A 25,096-nucleotide genomic window follows, 5' to 3' on the forward strand; every position below is an offset into this window, starting at 1 on the left:
TGACATATAAGGAAAATCAGAATATGAATGATAAAGACCAATAACAGCTGATCCTCAAGGAAATAGGTAATTCAGGGAACAGAAAGGAACTTTTAAAACTTGGAGACTTGAGAACATTTTTGCATCCATAAAAAGGAGACATAGTGCTGTGGAGTAAAAAAAAAAAGGAACGCTCAAGAAAGAAGCAAGAATTCTTAGAAATTTAAACATGTGATTGCTGGGGAGAAAAATAGAAGGGCTAGAAGACTGGCAAGGAAACCTTCTGAAATGCAGAGGAAAATAGCAGAGAGAAATGAAGCAATATAAAAATAAACAGCTAACATTTACTGAGGCTAAGTATTTGTCAGGCATTATTCAAAACACTTTGTGTATTTTAACTGATATTAATCCTCACCAGAACATTATGAAGTAGATACTGTTATCCACATCTCTTTTCAGAGAGGAACACAATGATAACTCGTTTAAAGTCACATAGCTATCAGGTGATGGAATAGGCTCAAACCCAAGCCATCTCTCCCTGAGTCCAGGCAAATTAAAACAGCCCTCACCTGACGGGCCTGATAGTCTAGCACTGAGAGCAGCCAGAGGCCCAGAAATGGCGTGTTATGGTAGACAGCTCTTGCATATCCTCAGCCTCTGTTTCCCCATCTTTAAAATGCAGGTAGCAGCACCTACCTTCCTTGTGGGAGGATTAAATGAATTGGCATCTGTCAGATGGTAGCGATGCAGCAAATGTTCATTTTCTCTCTCTCCTTTTTATTCATTCCCCTACCCCTGACTATAAGGGACTAAGTGGTTTTTTCATTCCCTGTACTCATCACCAAGTGGCACGTGACGTTAAATGAGTATTATGAGGGTGATACAGATGGCTGACTTGAAAGGTTTTTGAAAAAATGTTTGAAAACAATGTAATCTTGAAAACCAGCAACCTTCACCTGAACCTGAGACATAGGGAAGTATGAGAGTGCACAGCCTCCATGGAGGTGGTTGTAAGGATAATGATACTATTAGAGGAATGCCGGCATTTGGTTAGGGTGGGATGTTAGGGGGATGTAACAGGCTAGAATTTCATCTTGGGCGGTGAGTCTGCCCACCAGAATAAAAGAAGAAATTGAAAAGCAGTGGATAGGGACATGAAATAGAACTTCCTTTCCTCACTTTACTGTATAGAGTGTTCTGAAAGATGTTAATGGGTTTTCTTTTTTATTTATTTATTTATTTATTTATTTATTTATTTTTTGCTGCGTTGGATCTTTGTTGCTGCGTGCGGGCTTTTTCTTGTTGTGGCGAGCAGGGGCTACCCTTCGTTGCGGTGTACAGGCTTCTCATTGCAGTGGCTTCTCTTGTTGCGGAGCACAGGCTCTAGGCTCGCGGGCTTCAGTAGCTGTGGCACGCAGGCTCAGTAGTTGTGGCGCACGGGCTTAGTTGCTACGTGGCATGTGGGAATCTCCTGGACCAGGGCTCGAACCTGTGTCCCCTGCATTGGCAGGTGGATTCTTAACCACTGCTCCACCAGGGAAGCCCCCTAATGGGTTTTCTTAAACTCCTATTTTACGACTTGGGTCCTGGGAATACAAGTGTAATAAGTGTTCTTTCTAAGTCTTTAGTATTGCTAAAATGAAATACTTGTTCTTAATGCCTTATTTCTCCAGCACCCTCAGCTATCCTGAGTGTAGCTGAGAACTGGGCAGTAAGCACAAAGGTCTCTGAGGAACCACAAAGGAGCCCTGAAGTGGATATGCAGAAGCTTCAGTATAGTTCAGCAAGAACTGCCCAGGCCTTCTCTGAGAATCTTATGCTTTATCTGCACTTCTAGGAATCTGATTTATCTAGTGACCTAGCAGTTAGAAGCAGCCAACTGGGGTGGGGGAAGTGTGGGGGAGGAGGTATTGGTTTGATAGTATTTTGAAAGAAAGTTGGATCTAAATACTCAAAAGCACATAGCAATATGGGGTCATTTAATATACTATTAAACTGTTTTATTCCTCCAAAGCCCCAGTACTCTAGTCTTTGGTCATAATGCTAATTCTGGGATAACAAAGAAAGGTTAAAGGATGCCCAGAATAAGAAGACACCATTATCAGGAAATAAATGGATGTTTGACATTTAGAGATGTGAACTTAAGCCACCTGTAGATTTGCTTACAGGAACATCCTTTGATGAAGGAGAGATAAATGAACCACTCATCCTAAGCTGCTATAGGTGCTAAAAGACCTCTAAAAATTTGACTTGGAGACATGAAGATCCCATGATCTTCACTTAACTTTAGTCTCCTCTATAAATGGACACTGCCTACCTCTCAGGATTGAGTCAGAATAAAATGAGGTGATGTGTGTGCAAATGCCCTGTAGCCCTGGAAAGTTTGATGTACTTTTCAAGTTATTTTTCACTTTGCTCATTATCTTGTAAAATATTCCTCAGAGGTTTAACTCTGATGGATTGCTTATCTAAAACCCTACTGACCATCTCTGCAATTTCCACTTGTTTCCCAGATTTCTGTATTCAGATGAAGTTCAAATTGGCCCAGAAACAGTTATGACCACTCTTTATACTGCTAAGAAATATGCAGTCCCAGCCTTGGAAGCACATTGTGTGGAATTTCTCACCAAACATCTGAGGGCAGATAATGCCTTTATGTTACTTACTCAGGTAAGTAAATGTAGCTAAGGTATGTATCATTTAGCTTTAAAAATTGGGTACAACTATATATGAATATTTACTGTTTCCTGGAGAATTAGTCCTAGATTATTATTTTAAAGCATATAAAATCTTCTGGTATCATTCAGGGAAATACATCAGAGTCATATAATTTTAGAATAGAAAAGCAAATTAGAATTAATATATAATAGGTAAAGAAACTGAAGCCTTATATAAATAGGGCATTATGACTCAAAGTTATATAACTGTTTAGGATTGGAGTTGAGGTTACTATCCAGCATTGTTCCTGCTGTGATTGAGAGTATGATAGCATGACGCTTTCTGGACATTTTTGTTCTTGATTTGTGTTGCGTCTGAAATTAAGATTGAATATTTCAAGTCCAGAAAAGTTGTAAGATTTACTGTCTTCTATCTTTAAGCTTGCTGACCCACTTCTGGAGGAGTTAGAATTTAAGAATATCCTTACTTTAACATTTAAAAAAGTTTTCACTGAGTATACTATACATGCAGAAAAGTACACATAAGTGTACAGTCTGATGAATGTTTACAAACTGAACACATCTATGGAACCATTAACCAGTCTTTAACTTATACTATTTAGCATCTGTTAAATGCCTGTAATCTGAGCTCCATACATGAGATATAAATAAATTGTTGTTGTTCTTTTTAGACAGTGTTATGATACCCTTTTACAAATTTGTTTTCAAAATCCTAAACTAGTCTATATAACCCTGTGCTAGGGGTTGAACTGTGTTCCCCAGAATTCATGTGTTGAAATTTTAATCCCCAGTACCTCAGAATAAGACCTTTTGGGGAGATAGGGTCTTTACAGAGTTAAGCAAGTTAAAATGAGGGGCGGGGGGGAAGTCTAAGCTGATAATATATAATCCTACTGAATATTAGTAATGGAAATAATCATGGCTGTTCCTTAGCTTAACCCTCTCATTTTCCAAATGAAAAATCTAAAACCTGGCTAGTTAACTACCTGCCCAAAGTCTCACAATAGGCTAGGTGGGGCCAGAGCCCAGAGCTCAAGTTTCCCAGTTCTATATCCATTTTGTCATACAAAAAATGACTGATGGCATTTTTTTTTTAATCTTTGACCATTAAGTGTTTATAGTTATAGAAGAAAGAACATGCTGGTGTCACCTCTTCTTAGACATAATCACAGAACTCCATGTCTGTATATATTGTATGCCAGACACTAAGCTAGTCCCTTTGTATATATTATCACGTTTACGCCTCATTACAGCTGTACTGTTGTTTATTATTATTATCCCCATTTCAAAGATGAAGAAATGGAAGCGTAAAGAGGTAAATATCTTATATAACATGAGACAGCAAGTGGTAAAAGTGAGGTCTCAACCTTAAACCAGTAAGGTACGGTGATATCGATGATAATAATAGCAAAATGTATTGAGTGAGTATTGTGTGCCAGGCACCATTCTGAATACTTCATATGCATTAATTCATTTAATCTTCACAATAACTTTAGGAGATGTAGCTATTCTAGGTGAAGATTTTCTTATCATCCCCATTTTATAGACAAGAAAATTGAAGCACAGGGAGGTGAAATAACTTGACCAAGATTATATAACTAATAAGTGATGTCTCCCTGCATTTTTTTCCTCTTTTGAATTTGTGATGAAAATCTAATAAAGAAGTTGATAGTCATATGATTCTTTATTGTGTAAAGAATTTTGTTGTTTGTAGAGAGGGTCACTTAACTACTCTTCTTTTTTAAATTCAGTCATAAAATTTAGAAACCAATAGGACTTCCCTGGCGGTCCAATGGTTAAGACTCTGCGCTTCCACTCCAGGGGGCACGGGTTCATACCTGGTCGGGGAACAAAGATCCCGTATGCTGCGCGGTATGGCCAAAAGAAAAAAAAAATTTAGAAACCAGTAAATTAAACTTTGACAATTAAAATACGCTTTCTAGTTCAGGAGGCCAAGGTGGGGCCTGAGAGTCTGCATTTCTAACAGACTTTCAGATGATGCTGGTGCTTCTGGACTACACTTTGAGTAGCAAGGGTTAACAGATGTAATTGAGAAAAAGAAACTTTTCAGTGTCTTATTGGTCTTAGAACTCAGCATTACTCCAAAGTTTTCATGGTGGGGTCATGTGAATTAGCCCACAAATTGTCATGTGAACATCTTGTTCCTGCCAAGTGAGTCATTTGAACTGAGCATGTTCATTTACTTGAGAGGACCTATGCTAGTTTCCCTCTAAAACAAAGAGCCAGTATACTGTACCAGCATAGATTACAGAGGGAAAAACACCCTCTGAAGTGATACAATCATTAAAAATAGTGCTATTTTATCAGGTAATGCCAGACTCAAACTAAATTTAGAGAAAATTTATTTTACTCCAAAGTAGCAGCAGTAGATTCTAAAGGAAACTTGATACTGTATCTGAGTGACTGAAATATTGCTACTCTGAATTAAATAATTTTTACCAAAAGTTTTTTCCTAGAGTAAAATATCAATTTTTGCGTGAACACTAACTCACCTATAAAAACTGAGTTGGCCAGTTAAAATATCTGCTGACATTAGAGTTTTTAAAATGTACTATTTTTCATATTTTAAAAATACAAAAACTATGATCCTAGACTGGATCCCATGCTAGAAGGAACAGTGTTATAAAAAGCATTATTGGATCAATTGAAAAAACTGAAATACAGACAGTAGACTTCTGTTTTGTCCATGCTATTAAATGTAAACAGAGCTGACCCTAGGCCAAAAGGAAAATTGGTCATTGGCACACCTATCATCATATCTCGTTTTTCAGTGTTATGGTTTTTTAAAAATTTCATTTCTCCTTTTTCAGTGTTACAGTTTTTTAAAAAATTCATTTGAGTTTGAACGCCCCCATTTTTAAACTTGTTTTTTTGAATTATAATATGCATCCTGATAAAGCACATATTGTAAGTTTGACTTCTGACTTCTTAAAGCCTAGCTTAGCTTTGCTAAAATCATACAGTATACAGTTGATCCTTGAACAACACGGGTTTGAACTTTGTGGGTTCACTTATATGTGTAATTTTTTCAATAGTAAATACTATAGCACTACATGATTAGTGGTTGGTTGAATCCAAGGATATGGAGGAACCTCGGATACAAAGGGCCAACTATAAGTTATATGTGGATTTTGACTGCACAGAGGGTCAGTGCCCCTAACCCCCAGGTTGTTCAAGGGTCAGCTGTATACTCTTTTGCTCAATATATACAGTACCTTCTTTTGCTTACCATTAAGATTGTGGGATTCCTTCATATTGTTGTGTGTAGTTGTAGATCGTTCATTCTCATTATTGTGTAATATTCCATCACGTGAATTTACTTATTTGCTCCTCTGTTGTCACGCCTAGTTTTTGCTTAGGTCCCCAGAACTTTCATGCTCTAAAATTCTTGTACTTTATTCTCTTCCCCCAATCAAAATAGGAAATGGAAAAAAAAATCTAATCTGTTGGTACTGGTATGCTTGACAGTTGATATTACCGTTTAGTGAAAAGATCTTAAGACTTGGACTTAAGTACTGGCTTTGGAGCATAACTAGCTAGATGTTACTAGGCAAGTCAGTATACCTCTCTGAGCGTCTGTTTCCTCATCTGGATAATGGAATAATGTCTGCCTTATCTAACCTAGAGTGTTTCATTAAGGATAAAATAAGTGATGTATAAGAAACAATGCAATGCATATATAGGCATATGAAAATAAAAATAACAGGGTTGTTAGTGGTAATATGAATTAATTGTTATCTCAGCAGGGCATTTGTGCTTTTAGCTTTTCTGATTGTGGAATGAAAAGTTTTAAGCACATATAGACATTATACTTGTATTTTAAGTATGTGTTTTTATATAATTAGCAATTATAATTGTTTACAGTATTAGCTTTGAATATATACAGCCTGAAAGTAAAATAACTATGAAAATAAAATAACTAGCTTTTTATATGTTTAGGCTCGATTATTTGATGAACCTCAGCTTGCTAGTCTTTGTCTAGACACAATAGACAAAAGCACGATGGATGCAATAAGTGCAGAAGGGTTTACTGATATTGATATAGGTAAGTTCACTGTGAATTAAAATGTTACCTTTTAAGTACAGTAATGCCTTACTAGTCAGCCTTGTTGCAGACAAGCTGTTTTTAAATTAGTGGTTTTTCCAAGTGATTTAAGTCCACCTCTTTAAGAGTTTTGCTTTCTTTATTTTGCTAAAGTATTCCTAAACGTCTTAACTACCTCATTGCCTTTTAAAAGATGTCAAATCAAACAAATATTCATTGAATGCTCACCATATGCACGGCATTATACAGGGGTCCTATAAGAAATACAAAGAAGGGTAAGATGTGAATTTTCTTAAGGAAACTATCATCTAATTGGAGAATCAGGGAACGAATATGTGAAAATTAAGATTTAAGACATTAAATAGAAGGGATGACATACGGCAAAATGTGACTTTCGCCTTTTCTGAACTAGATACGTAGAAAATAATTACTATGCAAATCCAGAACGTGAAGAGAGCACCTCACATTGGAGTGTTAGGAAAATCTTGACCCAGAAGGTTCTGACATGGGCCTTAGAGAATGGATAGCATTTGCATAATGAAGAGGGGAGGGCATTAGAGGCAAGTGGAACTGCACGAAGAAGTGTGTGTAGAGGAAGGGCAGTGCAAGGCAGGTGAAAGCCAGCTTGTGGAGGACAGTGCAGTGACAGGCTGAGGAGTTTGAATTTTGTCCTGTAGGAGAGCAGAGAGAGCTGATCCAGGCTTATGACTTAAAATATTATCACCATCATGAACCCATAATATCTATCTTTAATCTTGTCTTCTTCTGGGCTCCAAATTTATATACCCAACTATTTACTTGACATCTTCATTTGGAGATTTTATAGGCAGTTCCAACAACACAGCTAAAAGAGAGCCATTGATTTCCCCCCAACTCCCTGTTAAATCTTTTCTGTTCCTTTCCAGTTTTTTCTCATTCTTCCTTAATGGCACCACCATACACAACTAAAAACCTAGAAGTTATTCTTGATTACTCTCTTTCTTTCATACCCCACATGCAGTTTATCAGCACGTGCTCTCTGCTCTCCACTCAAAAATGTATCCTGGGGGAATTCCCTGTCAGTCCAGTTGTTAGGACTCGGTGCTTTCACTGCCGGGGCCCAGGTTCAATCCCTGGTCGGGGAACTAAGATCCTGCAAGCAGCACAGCACAGCCAAAAAAAAAACCAAAGGGATCCTGAATCTGACCATTTCTTACCATATCCATTGCTCCCACCTAGTCAAAGCCACTGTTCTCTCACCTGGATAACCTCTGTGGTCTCCTGTTGTCTCCCTGCTTCCACTCACCCTTGCTTTCATACTGTCCATTCTCTACACAGCAGCAGATTGTCTCACATCCTTGCTTCCAGTGTCTTCCCACTGCAGTTAGAATAAAATTCTAACTCTTTACAAAACTTAACAAGATCCTATGTGATCAAGCCTTGTATTAGTCAGGGTAGGCTAGGCTTGGCTGTGGTAACAAATAGACCCCAAAATGCAAGCTCAACACATTTGCACAAATAAACCCCCAAAATGCACACTGGCTCCAATACAATAGAAATTTTTTTCACACTCACGCAGCAGTCCAGGGCAGTGTTCCTGGCCAGTGAGTGGCTCTCTTCCATCTTGTGGCTCTGCCATTTCCTACAGCCTGCTTATTATCTGTATCTTGGTAGCACATGGGAAAACGCCTTGGCAAGGAAAATACCCACATCTTAAAAGCTTTGACCTTGAAATGGCACCCTCATTTTGCCTCTTATTTCATTGGACAGAATTCAGTCACCAGATCCCACCTAACTTAAGGGGGAGGCTAGAAGATGCAGACTACTCACATCCCAGGAAGAAGAGAAAACAGAATTTTTGTAAAGAGCTGGCAGTTAACTACCTGCCTCTGTCTGTAGCTGACCTTGTCTCCTACCATTCTGCTTCTCATTCACTATGTTCCATATCCAGTTATTTCAGTGTTTTTGAGCCTTTGTATTTTCTATTCTTTCTGATTGGAATCCTTTTCCCCGTGAATCTTTGTATGGCTACCTCCTTTTTTTTTTTTTTTTTTTTTTTGGCTGCTTTGGGTCTTCGTTGCTGTGCATGGGCTTTCTCTAGTTGTGACGAGCAGGGGCCACTCTTCCTTGTGGTGCACGGGCTTCTCATTGCGGTGGCCTCTCCTGTTGCAGAGCATGGGCTCTAGGCACGCGGGCTTCAGTAGCTGTGGCGCATGGGCTCAGTAGTTGTGGCTCGTGGGCTCTAGACCGCACGCTCAGCAGTTGTGGCACACGGGCCTAGTTGCTCCGCGGCATGTGGGATCTTCCCAGACCAGGGCTCGAACCTGTGTCCCCTGCATTGGCAGGTGGATTCTTAACCACTGCGCCACCAGGGAAACCCCTACCTCCTTTTAATCATTCAGATCTCAGGTTAAACAAGACCTGAGACGGGCCATCTCACGCCTACGTAAAGTACCACATTCCCCTAAACAATCCCTGTTCTGTTACTCTGATTTATTTTTCTCATAATATGTATCACTCTCTGAAAATCTTATCTTGGTCTTTGTCTGACTATGTATATATTGATTGTCTACCTCCTCCTTCTAGATTGTACACTCCTTAAAGGCAGAGACTTTGTCTTGTTTACCGCTGTATCTCCAGCACTGAAAGTAGTAGAACATAGTATGTGTTCAGTTAATATTTGTTGACCAACTGGGCTGACTGGCTATGTCTAGAATGTTGCCTTTGCTTCCCACCTTGGCTAGTTCTCACTCAGTCTTAATGTCTTGGCTCAAATTATAACTCTTTCTTAAGAACTGCTACCCTCCCCTCTTCCATGAAATTTAATATATTCCTGTTTCGATAACATCCCTTTCTTAGTTTGCCTGTCTGCTGCACATTACCTTGGGAAGGATTTGTGCTCTTCTTGCGTTATGCTGAAGGGCAGGGACTAGATTTGGTTCCCCCCCCAGCACCTGCACGTTGTGTGCTGTTGAATTTTTGTTGAGTTACTGGATGTTTGAGAGCCCTAAGCACTGCCCACGTTGGTAATGAAACATTGCTTAATCCTAGTTTCCTTCCCTTTAAGGAGCTATCAAATGCTCCACTTCAGTCTACTGTCATTTGAAATAATACTGCCTGCATCTGGGTGACTCACTCTGAGAAATTGTTTTGTAAATAGCTCCTCCATTAGGCATGCCATTGGATCCTGGGAATCTTGAAGTAGGTACCTTGCACAGGATGAAAACCTTATAAATATTTGTTGATTTGATTTGATTTGATTTGCAGTGGTTTGTATTAAAACCCAGTATTGTATGATGTTTATAAATATGCTATGTGTTTTTATGATCTTTATTAGGCTCTCAGCTGTCATTTCTTATTATAACACATCTGTCAATAGAGGACCTATGTGTTTTCACCTCATAGTCTAGTTTGTCGCAAATGTTAAAAATTGGGAATGAAAGAGAATTCTAGGATCTGAAAGAAAGACCTGGCTTCAGGAGCTTTAATAGCTATTTTAGATTCTGGGGATGCTTTTTCTCCTCTGGCATTTGAATATGTGCTCCAGAGGGATACGCTTACCTTTTTCCAAGTAGAGAGATACTGTCTCTCTCTTGTAGGTTTTTGCCAAAGGAAAAAGATAATATGTCACATTGATAGAACAGAATTAATTTACATTATGCCAGGGGCAGTATAATGTGCTTGTTTTTTAGCCTTTAAGTTTCTATGTTTACCTTTACTGAAGTTTTTAGCATACAAGGTAGAGAAATGTAGGTTCAAGGTTGTCTGTTTTTCTATTGAATGATTAAATATTATGGTCATGGTATATTCCTAATCCTACAAGTATTGAGGTATGTTGACTTACATTCATTTATCTTTGAAAAGGTTTCCTGGGACCTTAGTTTATACTCATCTGCTCAGCTACAGGAGAAGGAAAAAGCTTGATTTTTAAAAAAATTATGTTTAACCTCTTCATTTTTAACATATTGTTGGGCCCCTTCTATGTTCCGGGGACTGTGATATCTTTGCTGTAATGATACCTATGTTTGTTATTAAACAAATATTTGGTTCTGGTATGAATGTGTAGACCATTGCATAGTAGAATTTTGTTTTTAATAAATTTTTCTTAGGTGTGTGTTTCTGGGCAATTTAATTATATTTTAATGTTTTCATTGATTTCTGGTCTACTGTCGTTTAAAATAACTCAGCCTATTTTAATTTTGCCTATGATAAGAGGGAAAAGGATTCTGAGTGAGGACCTGAGTTACGGTCATGACATTTATACTTGGATGTCAGATAGGGCTTTCAAACTTAATATGTCCAAAATTAAGCTTCAGATCTCCCCTCTCACCACCCCCCACCCTGCTTCCACGTAGTAGTCTTTCTCATCTCAGTTGATGCCACTGTCATCCCTCCATTGCTTAGACTATACACCTGGGAATTATCCTTTACTCAAGCTCTCTATCACCCCCCTATATCCAATCTGTTAGGAAATCTCCAGTCTCCTTTCAGAGTATACCCTGAATCTGATCATTTTTCACCACTTCCGCCTGGTCCAGGCCACCATCACCTCTGACCTGGATCAGCGCAAGAGCCTCCTAATTGATCTTGTTTCCACTCTTGCCTCCGTTACTGTCTCTTCTCATCACGGCTGCCAGGGTGGTCGTTTTAGAACATAAAATGTCACAGCTCAAAACCCTCCAGGGGTTCCCTTTTTCACTCAAAGTAAAAGCCAAATGATCTACAGGGTGCTGCATGATTGCACCCCGCTTCCCACCATGTTTCTGGCCTCATCACCTACTACTTTTCCCTCTTGCTCACTCTCCTCCAGCCACACTGACCTCCTGGCTGTTCCTCAGGTATGCCAGGCACACTCTTATAAGAGAGCCTTCGCACTGGCCAGTCCTGGAGTGCTCTTTCTCTCGAGGTGTGTTTGGCCTACTGACCCCACCCCCCTCGACCTCTTTCAGGTCTTAACTCAAGTGAGGCCTATCCAAAGTATCCTATTTTAAGCTGCATTTCTGATTCTCCTTACCCTGCTATCTTTTTCTACATTTATTATGTAACAGAGTATAATTTACTTATGTTTATTGAATGTTTCCCCCATTAGAATGTAAGCTCCATGAAGGCAAGGAATTTTTAACTTTGTTTAATGACGTATCCTCGGTGTCTAGAATAGTGCCTGGCACATTGTGAGTGGTTAATAAGAAATATTTGCTGAGTGAATGAATGAATTGTAATCTGTAGACTTTATGAATTTGTTCATTACTGATTGGGAGCCTTTTTCTCTGACTTACTTATTATTCTTGTTCTGAATATTTGAGTTTGCTTGCTGAATGGCATGAATATATAAGGAGATACTGTATCTAAGCTTCCATGTATGGTAAGTAGTAAGTTGAATGTTAACCTTATAGTAATTTTTTAAAGAAAACTTTGCTGTTTAATTCCTTTAATTCTTTAATATTTTTAAGTGTAGAGTCTATAGTTTTAAGTACCCTATTTTTATTGAGATTTGAAAATTTTATATAAGCATGTTTGTCAGTATTTTGTTAAAGAGCAAAATATTCCTAATTTGACATATTTTTTATTTTACCTGTAGACACACTCTGTGCAGTTCTAGAAAGAGACACTCTTAGTATTAGAGAAAGTCGACTTTTTGGAGCTGTTGTACGGTGGGCAGAAGCAGAATGTCAAAGACAACAATTGCCTGTGACTTTTGGAAACAAACAGAAAGTTCTAGGGAAAGCACTGTCCTTGATCCGGTTCCCGCTGATGACCATTGAGGAGTTTGCAGCCGGTAAGGCTGTAACTTGTCCAAAATCTACTTGAAACTATTTTAATGGGCAGTCAGTCTCCTGTGTGAGAGAGGAAAAGAAGCTGTTTATGTATGTGCATTTGTGTGTATAATTTCATTCAATTCTCCTAATAGCCCTTCAAGATAATATTGTAGGTTATATATTTATGTATTGTAAAATTATATATATTTTATATCTTTTTAAATATTTTGTATATTATAAATATATAAAAATTATATGGTATTTTATAGGTTTAAGAACTGAACCTGAGAGAGGTTAAGTGCCTTACCTAAAGTTACAATGACATATCTTTCTGACTCTTATGGTTGATGCTTCTTAGTTCTATGACCAGTTCTTGTTTCCCATATCAACACTGAGTATCATCTGCTTTTAAGTCATGGCCAGATTGATTTAAAAGAAAAAAAAAACTCATAATTGTTTAAAATTATATTTCTTTATGTTTATTGGCCATTTGTATTTTTTCTTTTTTCTTTTTTTTTTGAATTTTTAAATTTAATTTTATTTATTTTTTTATACAGCAGGTTCTTATTAGTCATCCACTTTATACACATCAGTGTATACATGTCAATCCCAATCGCCCAATTCACCCCCCCCACCCCCCCGGCGCTTTCCCCCCTTGGTGTCCATACGTTTGTTCTCTACATCTGTGTCTCTGTTTCTGCCCTGCAAACCGGTTCATCTGTACCATTTTTCTAGGTTCCACATATATGTTAATACACGATATTTGTTTTCTCTTTCTGACTTACTTCACTGTGTATGACAGTCTCGAGATCCATCCACGTCTCAACAAATGACCCAACTTATGGCTGAATAATATTCCATTGTATATATGCACCACATCTTCTTTATCCATTCATCTGTCGATGGGCATTTAGGTTGCTTCCATGACCTGGCTATTGTAAAGAGTGCTGCAGTGAACATTGGGGTGCATGTGTCTTTTTGAATTATGGTTTTCTCTGGGTATTCATTCATGACTTTTATTCTTTTGGGATATTCACATTTTTCTTTTTGATTTATTATATATATTCCAGTATTCTCACAAGTTGTTTTTGTTTTTGCTGGTCAGAATCAATGTTCGTTTTTTCTTTTTGTAAACTTTTTAAATTAAAATATAACATGTACATAATAAAGTGAACAAATAGAGTAAACACACCTATTTAACCACACATATCAATTTACAGTACATTACCATACCCCACCAGTCTCCATCATGCCCCTCCTAGTCCTTAATCTCCCTTCCGAAGGTGACTACTTTCTGGCTTCTGTAAATGAGTTTTGTCTGTTTCTAAACTTAATATAAAGGAAGTCCTACATTCAGCATGTGTTCTTTTGTGTGTGGCTTCTTTCTCTTAACATTATGTCTGTTAGATTCATCTGTGTGGTTGTGTGTGGCAGTAGCTCATTCTTCTTCATTGCTGTGTAATCTGTTGTATGGATGTGCCATGATTTCTTTATCCATTTTACTGTTGGACATTTGGGTTGTTTGTTTGGGGCCATTAAGAACATTCTTACACCTCTCACTTGGTGTACATATGTGAACATTTCTGTTGAGCAGGTGGCAGTGCAATTGCAAAGTCATAGAGTGTACATATGTTCAGCGTTGGTAGATCCTACCAAAGAGTTGCCCAGCGTAGTTGTAATGGTTCACACTCAACTGCCAAACTAAGAGAGTTAAGAGTTCATTTCAGTTGCCTCACATCCTCTCCATTATATGCATATAATCTGACAAAAGACTTGTATCCAGAATATATTATAGATACATATAATGTATATACTTATAGCTAATATCCCAGTCTGTGGATTGTCTTTTCATTATCTTAATGCTGTCTTGATAAATAGAAGGTCTTAATTTTAATGAATTAACTTATCAGTCTTTTCCTTTAAGGTGAAGGCTTTTTATGTCTTAAGAAATTTTGCCTGCCTCAGGGTCATGAAGATATTCTCTTAGGTTTTCTTCTAGGAACTTTATTGTTTTACATTTAACTTTCTGGTCTGTAATCCAGTTGGGTTTTTATTTTTTGTGGTGTTTTTTCCACACATGTGTATGGTGTGAGGTAGAGGTCAAGGTTGAATTTTTCTTCCCCACGTGACTATGTATTAAAAACTATCCTTGCCCCCATACACAGCAGTGCTAACTTTGTTGTAAATCAGGTGACTGTATATGAATGAATCTATTTCTGGAATGTTTAGTCTGCTCTACTGTTACATTTGTGTATCCTTGAACCAATTCTGTGGAGTTTTCATTTCTGTAGTTTTAAACTGAATCTTGAAATCTGGTAGTGAAAATCCTCTAGCTTTGTTCTTCTGGATTACCTTGGCTATTCTTGGTCTATTGTATTGATAGTTTCATATACATAAATGTTTTAATCAGCTTGTCAGTTTCCACCAAAAAAAGTCATGGGATTCTGATTGGAATTGCATTGAATCTGTATATTGGTGTGGGGATAATTGACATTTTTATAATATTGAGTCTTCCAATCAATGAACATTGATTTAAGTCTTTTTAAAATTTCTCTTAGTAATACTTTGAGTTTTCTGGTAGAGGTCTTGCATATTTTTTGGTAGGTTTATTCCTTATGTATTTTATTTCTTAAATGTTATTGCAATGATTAGTTTTTTAATTTCCATGTCCTAACTGATTGATTGCCAGTATATAGAAATACAGTTGATTTTTCCTGTATTGACCTTGTATCTAGTGATCTTGCTAAATTTATAAATTCTAATAATTATTTGTAGATCATTGTGCATAGTCTACATGTACAATCATGTGATCTGCAAACAATAATAATTCTATTTCTTCCTTTCTAATCCTTAGACATTTCTTTTTCTTGCCGTATTTTATGACCTAGGACCTTGAGCGTATTAAGAAGTATGGATAGTGAACATCCTTGCGTTATTCTAGTCTTAGGCAGAAAGCTTTCAGTATTTCCCCACAGAGTATGCTTGCTGTAAATTTTTTGTAGATACTCTTTATTGGATTAAGGAAGTTTCCTTCTATTACTAGTCTTCTAAGAGTTTTATCATGAATTTTACCAAATGTTTCTCTTCTTTTGAGATAATGATACAGTTTTCCCCTTTATTCTCTTAGTATAGCTTAATATAGCATTGATTGATTTTCCAAGTTAAAACTTTGGATTTCTTACATAAACCAGACTTGGTTGTCATGCATTATTCTTTTTATATATTACTAGATCCAATTTGCCAGATTTAAAAAATATTTTTAGGACTACTTCATGAGAGAAATTAGGCTATAATTTTTCCTTTCTTGTAATGAAATTGTCAGATTTTGATTATCAAGGTTATGCTGGTCTCATACAAAAGTTAGGAATATTTTTTTTTTCTGTATTCAAGAGTTTATGTAAAATTGGTGCTATTTTTCCTTAAATGTTTAGGGGAATTCACCAGTGAAGCTGTCTGGATCTAGTGTTTTCTTTGTGGAAGGTTTTTAATTAGAGATTCAATTTCTTGAGTAGAGTAGGACTTTTCAGATTTTCTCTTTCGTTTTGTAACAGTTTCATCTAGACCTTTAATTTGTTAACACGAATTTCATAACATCCTTTTATTATCTCTATGTTTGTGAAATCTAAATTATGTCCCCTATTTCATTTCTGATATTGGTATCTTGTGCCTTTAATCAGCCTTGCCTAGGAGTTTATGCATTTTATTAATTTTTTTCCAAGAACTAACTTCTGGCTTTATTAATTTTCTCTATTGTGTATGTGTTTTCCATTTCATTGATTTCTGCTTTTTTCTTTATTATTTCCTTCCTCTAATTTTAATTTTCTGGGGGTTATTTACTTAGTCATTATGATTTTTTTTTTTTTTTTTTTTAATTTTAGCAATTTCATGTATCTTTATTTATTTTATTTATTTATGGCTGTGTTGGGTCTTCGTTTCTGTGTGAGGGCTTTCTCTAGTTGTGGCAAGCGGGGGCCACTCTTCATCGCGGTGCGCGGGCCTCTCACTATCGCGGCCTCTCTTGTTGCGGAGCACAGGCTCCAGACGCGCAGGCTCAGTAATTGTGGCTCACGGGCCTAGTTGCTCCGCGGCATGTGGGATCTTCCCAGACCAGGACTCGAACCCGTGTCTCCTGCATTGGCAGGCAGATTCTCAACCAGTGCGCCACCAGGGAAGCCCCATTATGATTTTTTGAGATAAATACTCAAAACAGCGACTTTCAACTTTATTTTTTTGTGTGTATACATTTAAGTCTATAGTTTTCCCTCTAAGCATCTTTTATTTCCCCCACAAGTTTTGATATGTTGTATTTTCATTGTCATTCAATAAAAAATATTTTCTAATTTTCATGGTAATTTTTTTCTTGACCCACGGGCTTATAAGTATATAGCTTAATTTTCAAATATTTGGGAATTTTTCTCCCTAGCTTTAAGACAGAAATTTCTGTTTAACTCTTTAGTCTCTTAGCAGCTCCTTTCTGCTTGGTGTTTTGGTCTCATAGTTTTCTCTTGCTTGTGCATAGCTTAGGAATTGACAAATACTTTTTTTTAATTTTATTTTTGGCTGCGTTGGGCCTTTGTTGGGTCTTTGTTGCTGTGCGCAGGCTTTTCTCTGTTTGCGGCCAGCGGGGGCTACTCTTCGTCGCGGTGCGTGGGCTTCTCATTGTGGTGGCTTCTCTTGTTGCAGAGCACAGGCTCTAGGCGCGTGGGCTTCAGTAGTTGCAGTACACAGGCTCAGTAGTTGTGGCACACGGGCTTAGTTGCTCCACAGCATGTGGGATCTTCCCGGACCAGGGATCGAACCTGTGTCCCCTGTATTGGCAGGCGGATTCTTAACCACTGTGCCACCGGGGAAGCCCAGGATTTGACAAATACTTCAAGGTGAAATTATGCACAAAATATTGGTCTTGTTTGTCTATTAAGTATTCTCTTCCGGGTCATTGTCTGGCTGCCTTGGTAGCTTTGAATTACAGTTTTTGTCTCTTCAGTCAGTTGAGGACTACCACAGTTTCTAGGTTGCCAGTTTCTGCGTGGCATTTATGCCCTGTGAAGCAAATCAGCAAATATCCCAAGGGGAAAAGTGGTGACAAATATAGGGCTTCATCTCAATACATTTCCCTTCTCAAGCACTGACTGCCTCAACTGTTCTCTGTTAACATGAAATAGCTATTTTATGTACTGTTTCATCTATAGTTGTTCTCTGACGTAGGCTATTCCATCCTACAGACTTCTTAATATTTTTATGTAGTCAAATAATGTTTCTTTTTTTGCTGTTATGTATTTTCTTTTCTGTTATACATATTATTTCTGTATTAATATTTTTCAAAAATGTTTTAGGGAGAGCTCCCCTTATGTTCTCTATTTTGCTGTTGAGTGTGTGTGCGTGTGTGTGTTTTCTGTATAGAGATTAGGAAATATTAAATTCTGCATTTACTTTTTCCCCTCCAATTTTCCTAATTCATTTCATAATAAAACGATATTTATTGACCTTCCCTATTTAGGATAAGAATGTTAGCATGGTGTTCCATCCTTTCAACCTTTCCAGCCCACTTTATGGTAACTGATTATGCACCCACATAACATACTACAAAAACACAACTATATTAGACTTAATTATAGGTTGTATTGGATTTAGTGTTTATCACCAGTTCTTTTATTATACACCTTCTTGAATTCTTTATTTTGATTCACTCATTTGTTGACTTTATTCTTGATTACTTTCTTTAAATAGATAATATGGTATATATCTGAGAACGTTTTTCCTGATCTGAAGACTTCTTTTTTCAACTAAGGAAATTTTATTATACAGGCGTACCTTGGCGATATTGTGTGTTGCAGACCACAACAATAAATTAAATATCGCAATAAAGTGAGCCATACAAATTTTTTGGTTTCCCAATGCACATAAAAGTTATGTTTACACTATATTATAGTCTGTTAAGTACAATAGCATTATGTCTAAAAAAAACAAAGTACATACCTTAATTTAAAAAGACTGTATTGCTAAAGAATGCTAACTAACATCTGAGCCTTCTGCGAGTCCTAATCTTTTTGCTGGTGGAGGGTCTTGCCTCGATGTTGACGGCTGCTGACTGGTCAGGGTGGTGGTTGCTGAAGGTTAATGTGGCTGTGGCAACTTCTTTCTTTTTTTTTATTTTTTATTTTCACTTTTTAAAATTTTGGCTGCGTTGGGTCTTCGCTGCTATGCGCAGGCTTTCTCTAGTTGCGGTGAGCAGGGGCTACTCTTTGTTGCGGTGCACAGGCTTCTCATTGCGGTGGCTTCTCTTGTTGCGGAGCATGGGCTCTAGGCGCGCGGGCTTCAGTAGTTGTGGCATGCGGGCTCAGTAGTTGCGGCATGCGGGCTTAGTTGCTCCACGGCATGTGGGATCTTCCCAGACCAGGGCTCAAACCCGTGTCCCCTGCATTGGTAGGTGGATTCTTAACCACTGCGCCACCAGGGAAGTCCTGTGGCAATTTCTTAAAATAAGATAATAATGAAGTTTGCCACAGTGATTGACTCTTTCAGGAACCATTTCTCTGTAGCAGGCAATGCTGTTTGATAGCATTTTACCCACAGTAAAACTTCTTTCAAAATTGGAGTTAGTCCTCTCTCACCCTGCCACTGCTTTATCAATTCAGTTTATGTAATATTGTAAATCCTTTGTTGTCATGTCAACAGTCTTCACAGCATCTTCAACAGGAGGAGGTTCTGTCTCAAGAAACCACTTTCTTTGCTCACCTGTAGAAGCACCTCCTCATCTGTTCAAGTTTTATCATGAGATTGCAGCAATTCAGTCACATCTTCAGGCTCCACTTCTAATTTTAGTTCTCTTGCTATTTCCACCACATCTGCAGTTACTTCCTCCCCTGAAGTCTTTGACCCCCTCAAAGTCATGCATGAGGGTTACAGTTTACTTCCTCCAAACTCTCTTTAATATTGATATTTTGAACTCGTTCCATGAATCATGGATGTTTTTAATGGCATCTAGAATGGTGACTCCTTTCCAGGTTTTCAGTTTACTTTGCCCAGATGCAAATCGCTATGCAAATAGCGATTCAGAGGAATCGCTACTGTCTGTGGTAGCTATAGCCTTACAAAATGTTCTTCTTAAATAATAAGGCTTGAAAGTCTAAATTACTCTTTGATCCATGGGTTATGGAATGGATGTCCTGTTAGCAGCCATGAAAACAACTGTACATCTTCATGAGCGCTCTTGGATGACCAGGTACATTGTCAAGGAACAATATTTTGAAAAGAATCTTTTTTTCTGAGCAGTAGGTCTCAACAGTGGGCTTAAAATATTCAGTCAACCATGTTGTCAATAGACTGTGCTGTCATCCAGGCTTTTTTGTTCCATTTATAACACAGAGTAGATTTAGCATAATTCTAAAGGGCCCTAGGATTTTCAGAATGGTGAATGAGCATTGGCTCCAACTTAAAGTCACCGGCTACATTAGCCCCTAACAAGAGTGTCAGGCTGTCCTTTGAAGCTTTAAAGCCGGGCATTGACTTCTCCTCTCTAACTATCAAAGTCCTAAATGGCATCTTCTTCCAGTAGAAGGCTATTTGTCGACACTTGTCTACATTGAATATCTGTTGTTTCATGTAGCCACCTTCATTAATTATCTTAGCCAGATCTTCTGGATAACTTGTTGTAGCGTCTACATCAGCACTTGTTGCTTCACCTTGCCCTTTTATGTCACAGAGGTAGCTTCTTTCCTTAAACCTCCTGAACCACCTTCTGCTAGCTTCAGACTTTTCTTCTGTAGCCTCCTCATCTCTTTCAGCCTTCATAGAATTGAAGAGAGTTAGGGCCTTGCTCTGGATTAGTCTTTGTCTTCAGGGAATGTTGTGGCTGGTTTGATCTTCTATCCAAACCACTCAGACTTTCTCCATATCAGCATTAAGGCTGTTTCGCTTTCTTATTATTTGTGTGTTCACTGGAGTAGCACTTTTAATTTCCTTCAGGAACTCTTCCTTTGCATTCACAACTTGGCTACTGTTTGGTACAAGAGACCTAGCTTTTGACATGCCTTCTTACTCAGCATAATCATTTCTGCTTTTGATTTAAAGGGAGAGATGTTTGACTGTTCTTTCACTTGAACACTTAAGAGGCCACTATAGGGCTGTTGTTTTCATTTTTTTTAGTAAATTTATTTATTTTATTTTTGGCTGCATTGGGTCTTCGTTGCTGCGCGCGGGCTTTCTCTAGTTGCGGCGAGTGGGGGCTACTCTTCGTTGCGCTGCACGGGCTTCTCATTGTGGTGGCTTCTCTTGTTGAGAAGCATGGGCTCTAGGCGCACAGGCTTCAGTAGTTGTGGCACGCAGGCTCAGTAGTTGTAGCTTGCGGGCTTTAGAGTGCAGGCTCAGTAGTTGTGGCGCACGGGCTTAGTTGCTCTGTGGTATGTGGTATGTGGGATCTTCCCAGACCAGGGCTCAAACCTATGTCCCCTGCATTGGCAGGCAGATTCTTAACCACTGTGCCACCAGGGAAGCCCAACTATAAGGTTGTTAATTGGCCTAATTTCAATACTGTTGTGTCTCAGGAGGAGACAGAGAGAGATGGGGAACGGCCGATCAGTGGAGCAGTCAGAACACACACAACATTTATCAATTAAGTTCGCTGTCTTATGGGTGTGGTTCATGGGGCTCAAAACTATTACAGTAGTAACATCAGAGGTCACTGATCACAGATCATCATAACAAGTATAGTAATAATGAAAAAGTTTAAACTATTGAGAGAATTACCAAAATGTGACACAGAGACACAAAGTGAGCAAATGCAGTTGAAAAATGACAGCAACAGACTTGTTGATGCAGGGTTGCCACAAACCTTCAATTTGTAAAAAATGTATCTGCGAAGCATAATAAAGCGAGGTATACCTGTAGTCTTGAATTATTGCATCATCCTATTTCTTATTGTTAGTTCTTCAGGAACACTAGTTACCTGTATGTTGGTCTCTGCTTTTTATCATCCATTTTAATCACCTTAAACATTTTAATTCTTTTGTCTTTATTTGTCATTCTGAGAAAGATACATGAATTTTCAGCCCCATCTCTCTTCTGATCTTACGCAGTTCCAGTTATGTTCTGTTCTTTTTTTTTTCTCTAAAATGCATGTTTTAAGTTTGTAATTGTATTTTTTCTTCTTTACAATCTTTACTTATCCAGAGATTGCAAATGAACCACGGGGCCAGGTCTGGCAGGTTGATAAATTTTGTGTGTGATATTCTAAAAATTTATATTAAAAATTAGGGCGTTTTATGTTAAAATCTGATTTATAGCTTCCTAAACCAAATTTCTAGTGTTTTGCAGTCTCTTATTTAGATTGTTTTTACCAGCCTTGGAAGGAATCTCCTGGCATCTTTTATGAGGAATAGCATTTATTCCTGGTTAAATTTAAGCTGTTTGGAATTTTCTCTTCCCAGAAACAGTGAATGAGAAAACTATAGCATGTGATATGCTGCTTCCACAGCTCTTCCAATCTTAGCTTCTGACCTCTGCTAATTTCAAAATCCCACAATGAAAGCACTGTGCCATCTATTTCTACCTCTAAATATTCCATAGTTTGATTACAGCCTCAGACAGATGGGGAATGGAGAGGTAACGATAGCTCTGGCTGCCACTGTAAGCACTTCTCCAACTCTCCTCTTTCTGGGAAACAGAATACTCAGGGCGAATGGATAGAAAAATCCAGGGATCTTTCTGTGATCTCAGGGTTTCATCTAAGCTTTGATTTATTAATGATTTTAACACTTACATATTAGGTGAACCTTAGATGAATTTAGTAAAACTTTTAAATTAAATATATGCTAAAATTATATATGCTGAGATTTTTCTACCTCATTGTTACTTTACATCTTTCACATTTGAATTCACATTATTATGGGGAGAATTACAAAGTTAGGAATTGCAGTGAAGTTCCTTTATTGAGGTTTATGTTTTTATTTCTGCAGGTCCTGCTCAGTCTGGAATTCTGTCAGATCGTGAAGTGGTAAACCTCTTTCTTCATTTTACTGTCAATCCTAAGCCCCGAGTTGAATACATTGATCGACCAAGATGCTGCCTCAGAGGAAAGGAATGCTGCATCAATAGATTCCAGCAAGTAGAGAGCCGGTGGGGTTACAGTGGAACGAGTGATCGAATCAGGTATCTGCATATTGTAGATTTGGGGGTGGGGTGGGGAGGGGCAGCGGCTCGCATTTGGCTTTTATGTTCATATTGTGGGAGATAATTAACCACATTTTATTTTATACTTTGTTTAATACATTTCTAACTTGATACAACAGTCAAGAAGTCAGTGAGGCTTACTGGTCTCTCCACTGAATTATGAGTGAGGGAATCTCTTAGGAAACAAGTAGAGTAAGAAAGGATTGACTTGGGCCTTCTATTTTGTGAGTTTTGTTTGGATTGCCACTGCTGGTGAGCTGAAGTCTAGACCTTAATTGATCAAACACTATTTTTACAGTCTCAGGGCTATAATTTAATACATTTACTCTTACTTGGTTTAGTGTGAGATTTTTATTTGCATAGATGTTGCATGGAAAATATCTCAGTATACATTTATAAGAACTTTGAATGGGAAAAATTTTTTTTAATTTAAAAAGATGCATGCATATAATCCTTTTGGAATTTATATTTGCTCTACTGTGTTTCTTTAGGTTAAATGTCAAAATAGAATATGTACCTGTTTTCATAAAACATGCCTTTTGGATTTTCATTTATTTAATATTAATAGCACTTTGGTATAAAACTAGAAACTAACAAGAAGTTTGTTTAAAACTAGAACTCCAAGAGGGAGAGGACTCTTACAAATATTGGGTTAAAATGGAAATAAAAATGCATTTGTAGACTATTTAGTAATAATTCACAATGAGAATACTATATGTGAGAACTTACGGGATGAGGCCAAAGTGTCACACAGAGAATTAGCAATAATTAACTACTTTTATTAAATAAATTAGAGTAGAAATAAATGATTTCAGCATTAACCCAAGAAGCTAGAAAATGAATAGCAAAAGAACCATATGAAAAGAGAAAGGAAATAGGTAAATGTAGAAATTAATGAATTAAAAATAGTAGAATTGTTAAATATAAGCTGGTTCCTGAAAAAGACCAATAAAATAAGCAAACCTCTGGCAAAGGTAATAAAGAAAACATACTTACATCTACAGATAATAATGGGAATATAATAATATTCTGAGGAAATTTTAATTTTAATTCTGGGTTTACTCTGTGCTAATAAATTGAACATCTTGATGGAATGGATCATTTTATAGGCAAATATAAATTATCAAAATTGACTGAAGAAGAAAGCCTGAATAGACCAATTACCATGGAAGAAATTAAAAGTTATCAAAGAACTGTCCCTTCACAAGGTGGTTTTGACAGGTGAGTTTTATCAAACATTCAGGGAACAGTTTGTTTCGTTGAACATTCAAAGAAGAAAATACTTTTTGGTTAATTATTGAAAGAAGCATAATCCTTACACAGGAATCTGACAAGGCAAAAAATTTTCTAGGTCAATCTCACTTATATAGAAAAGAAATAAAATAGTGTATTGAATCTAGCAGTACCTTAAAAGAATAATACTATAACAGCAAATAGATATAAATAAACTATAGTCCAATTTTTTATAAAAAGTGATAAATCAGGGTCGGAAAAATACATCCAGTGGAGATAAATATGCAAGATCCATGTTCTGACATCTTACGTTTGGTTCTAAAGCTATAAAGTTACAGAAATTGAACAGTTTATCACATGAAAAGTACACATATTGCTCAGGAGAAGGGTGGCTATTTCAGATACAGAGACTTAAGAGAAGTTTCTCCTGTGGTTTCTTAGAAAGGGGACACTGAGCAGTGCAATGACATCATTTAAAATAACATCCATCCAACTGAGTTTTGTAAGGCTATTCCTAATAACGTCCATCAATGCAAAAGGAGTGCAAAAAAAAAAAAAGGCAGATGAGAGTTTGTTTGGAAATTGAAAGAATGGCGCAATACTAGGAAATATATCACTATAATTCACCACGGTAGCAGATCAAAGAAAAAAAATTTATTTTGATAGATGTCAAAAAGACTTTTGATAAAATTTTACCCTCGATCCAGATATAACCATTAATAGGCTAGGTCTAGAAGAATACTTCTTTAACATGATAGACTATTGAAACCTCAAGATAGGGATGCCTGGTAACCTTGCTATTTTTCAGTAGTGTTCTTAAAACTCTGATTGACGTAGGTATAAAGATAAAGAAATATAGGTAATTAATACAACGTTGTAAATCAACTATACTTCAATATAAACAGACAAAAAGAAATATTGGAGAGGAAGAGGTGTTTTTCATTTTTTGCAGATAACGTCTACATTAGTAGTTCTTCACTCCATCAGACCTAGTTCTCCCTTTTTTGTAGTAAATATTTTGTATTCCCCCTTTATTAACCTGAAATGAAATTCATAGATAATGTGCTTCATTTTTTAAAAATGATATAATGGCCTAGTTGTAATGTAAAGGACAGTGAATGTAACTGATAGTAAAATCAAATGTGTACTTCAATATGTAGACACTTGGGCAGCACCGGAAGACAAACAAGCAGTCAGAGATAGTACCTGTACGCACCAGCACACTGAGACAGCTGTAG

The 25,096-nt window shown here is 37.3% G+C and overlaps 1 protein-coding gene across 3 annotated transcripts in view; it reads left to right on the forward strand.

The window, feature by feature from the left end:
* BTBD1 (BTB domain containing 1) overlaps positions 1 to 25,096 on the forward strand; it is a 43,962-nt gene that overhangs the window by 8,678 nt on the left and 10,188 nt on the right. For 2 of the 3 annotated variants that reach the window (XM_059912362.1, XM_059912360.1), the window contains exons 2-5: positions 2,493 to 2,649; positions 6,618 to 6,723; positions 12,281 to 12,478; positions 22,412 to 22,604. In XM_059912362.1, coding sequence (XP_059768345.1) covers positions 2,493 to 2,649; positions 6,618 to 6,723; positions 12,281 to 12,478; positions 22,412 to 22,604 — 654 coding nt within the window. The remainder of the gene's footprint in view (positions 1 to 2,492; positions 2,650 to 6,617; positions 6,724 to 12,280; positions 12,479 to 22,411; positions 22,605 to 25,096) is intronic. The other variant, XM_059912361.1, reaches the window with a different exon arrangement.

The sequence above is a fragment of the Balaenoptera ricei genome, chromosome 2, assembly GCF_028023285.1.
Source record: "Balaenoptera ricei isolate mBalRic1 chromosome 2, mBalRic1.hap2, whole genome shotgun sequence".
Lineage (NCBI taxonomy): Eukaryota > Metazoa > Chordata > Mammalia > Artiodactyla > Balaenopteridae > Balaenoptera > Balaenoptera ricei.